The sequence below is a fragment of the Choloepus didactylus genome, chromosome 21 (assembly GCF_015220235.1).
Source record: "Choloepus didactylus isolate mChoDid1 chromosome 21, mChoDid1.pri, whole genome shotgun sequence".
Lineage (NCBI taxonomy): Eukaryota > Metazoa > Chordata > Mammalia > Pilosa > Megalonychidae > Choloepus > Choloepus didactylus.
Genome location: NC_051327.1, coordinates 52,529,868 through 52,537,545, shown reverse-complemented (window position 1 = coordinate 52,537,545; position 7,678 = coordinate 52,529,868). Strand labels below are relative to the sequence as shown.

The 7,678-nt window shown below is 35.1% G+C and overlaps 1 protein-coding gene and 1 pseudogene across 1 annotated transcript; both read right to left on the bottom strand.

Moving 5' to 3' along the window:
- Window positions 1–1,302: 1,302 nt before the first annotated feature.
- On the bottom strand, window positions 1,303–2,250 carry LOC119518086 (olfactory receptor 8H1-like). The gene has a single exon (XM_037815160.1). The coding sequence runs from the start codon at window positions 2,248–2,250 to the stop codon at window positions 1,303–1,305; it is 948 nt and encodes a 315-aa protein (XP_037671088.1).
- A 3,933-nt stretch (window positions 2,251–6,183) lies between these two features.
- Window positions 6,184–7,112, bottom strand: LOC119517328 (annotated as a pseudogene).
- Window positions 7,113–7,678: the final 566 nt, after the last annotated feature.

The window sequence follows — 7,678 nt, the reverse complement described above, 5'->3', positions numbered from 1 at the left end:
ATTTTCTCTATTAAAAATTGTAAAATAAATAACAAGACTTTAATTTTAGAATTTATTTCTTTTTAAAGAGCATAATAAACTTATAGAAATCAGGAGAAAGGAAAAGATTTTTAAAAATCATACCAAAAGTAAACAAAGAAACATTCATTACTGAAGCTTCTTGACACATCACAGAACAGTAGGGTTTTCAAATAGCTAGCAGGTAGACACATGAGACTTTAGGCATTAAAGCATTGCAGGATGAGAGTCTTGATCACATACATGCATGTACCAAGAAAATACTCATCTCCCAACTTTAAATGACAAAGTAATTACCAAGAGATATACTTAAACTAAGTGTAAAATGAAAAATGCAAAAAATAATGGAAAAAAGAAAAAAACTTGGAATATATATGTATTATATATGTATTATAAACCTACACATACAGAAGTATTAGTCTAGAAGACCATGGAAAAACTATAAAAAATAGTTGGATACTTCTATTTTCTTTAATATTTAAAAATATTTGCAAATTTTTTCAATGATCATGTATACTTTTTTCTATAGTGAATTCTTTCAAAGTATTTTACTTTGCCCTAACACAAATGTTTGAAGTGCTGTTTCCTTTTTTTAACTGTTTGTTTATAAATAAGATTAGCCAAATTAGTTATAAAATAGCAGTGAATATTTTCATAACAGAATGCATAGTGTATTCAAAATCTTTGCAAGATTACTTTTATGATGATTGCCACAAATTAACAGAACTACATTAAATTCATCACATTCATCCTCAGATTTAATCTTTACAATATCTATGGATTTAGAAGTATTATTTTTCTATTACAGTTAAAGAAACTGGGACTTTAACTTTCAGGGACTTACCAAGGGAGAGTCAGCTAAAACTTGGTAGATCTATAATCTAAACCCTGGATTGTACAGTCCAAAGCAGCACTCGTTACAACAGTCCTGTATTTCTTTTCTACAGAATAAATGGAATGAGTTTTGAAATTGACCTCCATAATGAACTTCTCAAAAATGAAAATGTACATGGGGATTTCTATGATCCAGTTTTAAAGATTACACCACATTTTTTTCATACTAGCCCTTAAAAACACAGATACAGAATATATTTCATGGCTTCCAAATACTATACAGATTTCTAAACATACTCTTGGAAATATTCTAGATTGTGTGCAGTGATATAAAGGATGGCTCAACAGAAATGCAAATTAATTAAAGGATACTATCATTTTCAGAGAGACAGCAAGTAAATATCCAAGAGGAAAGAAAGAAAAGTTAAACTTGAATGTTCAGCATCTCTGTCATTTCAATTGCCTGGAGTGCTCTCTCTTCAGCATGACTCTAATGAAAGCATTTTTCACTTCTTTGTTCCTAAGACTATAAATGAGTGGATTCAGCATGGGGATCACCATAGTATAAAACACAGAGGCCACCTGATCTCTTCCCAAGGAGTAAGACTTACTTGGTTTTAAATAAGTAAATATAATAGTGCCACAAAAGATGGTGACTCCCAAGAGGTGGGAGGCACAAGTGGAGAAGGCTTTGTGCTTTCCTGAAGTGGAATTAATTTTCAGGATAGTAGACAGAATGGACACATAGGACACAGAGATTGTGATAAGAGACACCATCACGGTGGAGCCAGTAAGAGTAAATATCATGATTTCAATGTCACGGGTGTCACTGCAGGACAGGACTAAAATAGGGGTTATGTCACAGAAAAAGTGATGGATTACATTGGATTTGCAGAAATGCAAACCCTTCATACAGAGAACATTGACCAAGGAGTCAGTGAAGCCAATCACATAGGACCCAGCAATGAAGGCACGGCAGAGTCTTGGGGACATAACAACTGGGTAGTGAAGGGGATTGCAGATAGCTATATAGCGGTCATAGGCCATTGAAGAGAGAAGGAAAAATTCAGTGGCACCAAAGAACGCAAAAAAATACATCTGGGTGAAGCAACCTGTGAATGAAATACACTTGTTGGAAGTCAGTAAGGTCTCTAAGGTTTTAGGTGTGATGACTGTTGAGTAACAGAGGTCAAGAAATGAGAGCTGACTGAGGAAAAAATACATGGGGGTGTGAAGCTGGAGATCCAAGTGAATTATCAGAATCATCCCTGCATTCCCCAGCACAGTTATCAGATATATAAGGATAAATACCATAAAAAGGACCAGCTGCATCTCTTCAGAGTCTGTCAATCCCCAAAGGATAAAGTCAGGCACAGTTGTGTTATTCCTATTTCCCATAGCATTCAACTTTGGTAAACTGTTGAGAAATCAAAGGTGATACATGGCATGAATGACTTCAAAAAGTCCTTATGATTATATGAATAATCTTGCATTTTTAAAAGTTAGTTTTAAACTTCTAGAACATTATAATAAAGTGTAGTTTGAAAAATGTGTTGAAAAATTTACTTATACTGCCACATATAAATTAGGTATAAAATATCATTTACATTTTATAAAATAGAAACTTATATATGTTGAATAATTAGAATGAGCCTGGACTGTTAAAAATGTGCCCCTTTTTAATATATCCATCCAGATGAAAATGTTATTTCATAGGTTTTACTATTGTACAACTTTTTTTAGATGAGAAATGGGGTACAGAATATTAAGTAACTTAACTAGAGTCATAACCTGTAAGTGATTCCATAAAAATTGGTTCTATGATTCTACAAAAATTGCTTAAATCCAGAGAACACGTTCATCACACTGTATTCCTATTTACAATTACTTTCAGAAAAAAAGTGATATACATGTAATAAATAATGATAGTTTTAAGGTATCATTTTCTGTTCTTTTGTGTCCAATATTATGTATTACCAATGATAGGTAAGAAATTAAACCCTAGGCCCCTTTACTGGGTGTGTTAATATTATAGACCATACATTAATATTAATTTTCAGAAGGTATGATGTATTTTTAACTTATTTATTTAAAATCAAATTTCTTCCAAAATTTATATTTTGACTATATTTAGATTGCTGGTAATTCTGATTCCACAAATTCTATGTTGCCATTTCCACAAATCCTGGCATAATTTAGGTAAGACTTAAATTATGTGTCTGTAGCTATGGATATTCTTCTAATAATGCCATAATTTATTTGATCAAATCTAAAACCTTCTAATTTAGAGAATAATACTTACCCTGAGCCAAAGGTAAAAATCTTCAAGTATGATGTGTCTAAAAATGCATCAACCTCAATTTTTTCCATATATATAATATGTAAACCATTTAAGGAACTGAAAAATTCTCTGATATAATATTTGTTTTCTTGGAGAAGAGTTATTTTTAAACTTTTGTATAGGCATTTTGTTTTACTCTGAGGCAAAATAAATCAACCCCCAATTTTTTTTCAGATCCTGGTCGAACAGAAAATTCCCCTGAAATTTTGTCTCAAAAGTGTATCAAGGAGCCTCTGGAAACCAAAGCCGAGTACGGTATTCCTTGCCTTTCTGCCTGCTAAAGCCAAGGCACCTCTTATATTGAGGTTTGCTGAAAATGCTCCATACAGCCCTCTCTGGGACCAATTTCTGAGGAGATTATTTGGCATGTTTCCAATGTCTAATATATCAATAGTAAGTTTGAACCAGAGAATTCCTTCTCCCTTAGAAGCCACATAATTTTGACAATGATTTTCAATATTCTTTTGAGGTCCTGTAATATTTGACTGGGTAATAGAGAAGGTGTTTTTTTTTTTTAGGGAAATACATAAGTGTCCTGTGGCTGAAAGTTAGATCATTAACCACCAAGGATGGAAGAGCACATTTTTTCAGCATGAATTATATTTATACTCATTGGAGTTGCCAGTTTGCTGCCTGCCTTATGGAATTTGGACTTGTGCATCCCCACAGTTACACTTTTATAAATCTTATGGTTGAAGATATCTCTTGTTCATTCTGTTTCCCTAGAGAACCCTAACTAATACAGACTACAGTGGCCTCCCTGGACTGGGAGTTAAGAAGCTCTTGCCATCCACAGGGCCATCATTCTGGCCATGCTCTTTATCATTCCTTTGTCTCAGGGCTAATGGGGGAAGAAAATCAGAAAGCCCCATACTGTCCCATGCAAGTTGACAGGATCCTGAGGCTCATGTACTGCACCTAACTCCTGCCCCCCGAAGCACTGGCCTAGTCTTAGCCCCATGCAGAAGAAGCTGTTGTCTTTAGGCATTATTGATGACTCCTACCCCTCCCTCAGCCAGAGCCTGCATGGCCACCCTGCACAACTTCACCAAGGCCACCTAAAGAGTATCCTCAAGATCCACAGTTTTCTCACCCCCAAGCTCTGGAAATGGACCCCATTCACCAAGGATGACTCTCAGGATTTCATCAGCCATCTAGTAGAGACCCACATCAGAGTCTGTGCAGAGGACCCACCACCCACTGTGGGTGCCACTAAAGTTTTTGTACAAGAAAAATAATGTGTTTCCCACTTTAAAAAGTCCTTGCCCCATCTGTTCCCTGGAGAGACACAAAGTGGCTTCCCTATTCTACACCTTGCTAAACACATTGCTCAACTCTCTCTTCTACACTGCAAGAAACAAAGAAGTCAAGAGGGTTTCAGGAGATCAACACAGACTATGACCACAAAAATGAAATGACATCATTTTTTTTGCTGAATATTCTCCTTGCACTTTCCAAATTATTGATTTAAATATGTTTGTATGTATTGCTATATTTCAATTAAATTCAAGTAATTATTCAAAAATATGAAATAATGAGTAAACAACTGATCAATTTTTGTGTTGTGATATGAAATATTTTCAACTTAGAGTAGTAGTTTGCTGATATTCTGCAGGGTTGTATTTTGCTATTTTGCACAATTGGGTTTTCCTCACCATTTATGGTTGCCTGCCTTTCATAGTTCTTGGAAAGTCAGAGATTGGTTGTCATGATTTCTTTGAATACGTGTTTTGACATTGGAATTTGGGAAGGAAACTCTATTAGATAAGGAGAAGATATGGAATGGTTAGACTTTTGGAAATTTGCTCCAAATTTTACAAATATTCAATGAAGCCAGCCCTTCCAAATTGCTCCCCAGAGCTTGAATGGAGTAGATAGAATACTTCTGTCTGATTTTTATGCCTTCTAAATTAACACCATATTAGTCAAAGAGTTTCAGATTTCCTTAGACTATAAAAATCTTTTTCTAAAACCACAAAATGATGTCTTGTTTAAGATTGTGTATCAACCTAAAGAGTGATTTCTCCATCATAAATGATCACTAGAGACTATGCTCCCTCATGGCACAACAATATATATAAAACACACTGGGGAAAAATAAGGACAAGTCTTATAAAATGAAAAAAAAAAAAAAAAAGGACAAACAAGGACCCACTATATACTAGATCCAATTTTTGTTGTCTTACTCCAAAAGACTGTGTGAAGAAAACTGTCAGATCAGTATCTCATTCAAGCAGATTTTTTGAGGGTGTTTTATTCAATATTCTCCACAACACTGACAATAATGTATTATCAGTTACATTTCACAAATGAAAGTTTGAAATTCAGTAGTTAGAAAATGAAATTTGAAAGATTGGAGCCCTTTCTGATACAAATTACAAAATTCATCTATATCAAAATTTTAGTCAAATTGTAAGATTTCACCATGTGTATTAACTTGGACATTTCTGATCTTTCCTTTCACCTGCATGTCTTTTCTAATTTCTCATTGAACTCTCTTTTTTCATTGCAATATTCTTAATATTCCTCTTTCTTCTACCATTACAGAAGTCCTGAGAGTCCTCGACTAGAAGGATCTGGGGTATATTCCACATCTCAACAATCCTTAAAATGTTCTTAACCTTCACTTATTACCCATTAGTGAAAAACAAAATACTGGATCAATCTTAGAAGAGATTTTCAAATAAAGTTTAATTTATTGAGATCTCATATGTATATCTCATATATATTCCATACTCTGCTATTTCACACTAAATCAAAATACTGCTTTTAAAAAACTGCAGTAAAATTGAACTGGATCTACATTCTACAGTCCATATTAGAGTTAGATATGTAAAATAAAACAAAGCATCTGAAACAAAGAAGTAATACCTTTCTCATTGAAGTTCTTTTAATAGAAAAATTGATGTTTTTTTTTTAACCAGTGTTCCAACCTTCCACTGAGCATTGCCCAGTATATCTTTACACTGATATAAAAAAAATACATCAACTTAGACTTTACATTTTGTTAAGCTGAAGAGTTTGTTCAGAGCCTCTTTCACATCCTTATTCCTCAGACTATAGATCATGGGGTTCATCATGGGGAAGACCACAGTGTAAAAGGTATAAACCAATTTGTCCATCTCAAGGGAATAACCAGAACTTGAGTGAGTGTAAATGTTGAGGATAGAGCCATAGTAAAGGTGATATAAATCAAGTGGAAGGAGCAGGTGAAGAAGGCTTTGAGATGGCCCTGTGTGGGATAGTCAAGATGGCAGCAATGATGAAGAGGTAGGAGTCTAGAAAGAACACAGTGGGGGCAATGACATTGGAGGACAAGAGGAAGAGGAGCACAGCCTAGTAGCTCTCTTTCACATCACATGCTAACTTCACCAGGGGTGGGACATCGCAGAAAAAGTCATCAATAACATTGTCACCAAAAAAAAAAAAAAAATGAATGTGAATGTGTGGCTTTTCCCTATTATTGTATTGACAAAGCCTCTAGTATATGAAGATATAACTAAACAAATGCACAATCTCCTTGACATGGCTTGAGCATAAAGCAGTGGGATGCAAATGTCAACATAATGGTCATAAACCATAGCAGCCATCAAGTAACACTCAGTATAGGCCAGCCCAGTGGAGAAGAAGAACTGAACTAGGCATCCAGCAAAGGAGATGCTCTTGTCTTTGGAGATGCAGGTCACTAGGATCTTTGGGGTGTAGACAGAAGAATACCAGAAATCCAGGAAAGACAGATTCACAATGAAAAAATACATGGGTGTGTGGAGCCAGGAGTCATTACACTTGAGTGCCATAAGAGTGGTATTTTCACTGAGTACACACATAGGAATCCCATAAATAAAATCAACTGCAACATTGGGTCATTGGTGAAGCCCAGCAGGATGAACTCATTCACGGTGTGATTGCCTCTCACCATGGCTAAAGAAGATCTCACCTACAAATGGAGTAGAGGAGAGTTAATTCTCCCAATAGAATAAAAATGAGGGCTTTCTCAGGTCCAAGACATGTGATATGGTCAAAACTACTGCTTTGAGAAGTAGGGTAAACTAAGCAGGAAAATTTCTTGACATGGGCAGTTGAAGATCGTTCTCATCGTTCTCTGAACCTCAGTGTATTCCTTTCTGTAATATGCATTTAATACAAGAATGCCATAATTCTGCTGGTGTCTATTCATTTTTCTAAAAATTTTTCTTTAGCCCCATGTGCTTTTCTGGGCCCTGGGATACAGCAGCAAGGAATACAATGTGGGACCTTACTCTTATGGAGCTTTTAGTCTAGAAATTATAGGCTCACAGTTAGCAAATAAAGAAATGTGCAAATGTTTTCACACAAAGCAAAACGTTTGCAAGAAAACCAACTGGTTTATGGGAGAAAATGACTAGGAGAGGAATTAAGTAAATTGAGACACAGGAAAAAACCCTTCCCCACTTTATTGGCTAGGAATGATCAAATTTTGTAGACTCACTGATTGTTAAAAAGGTC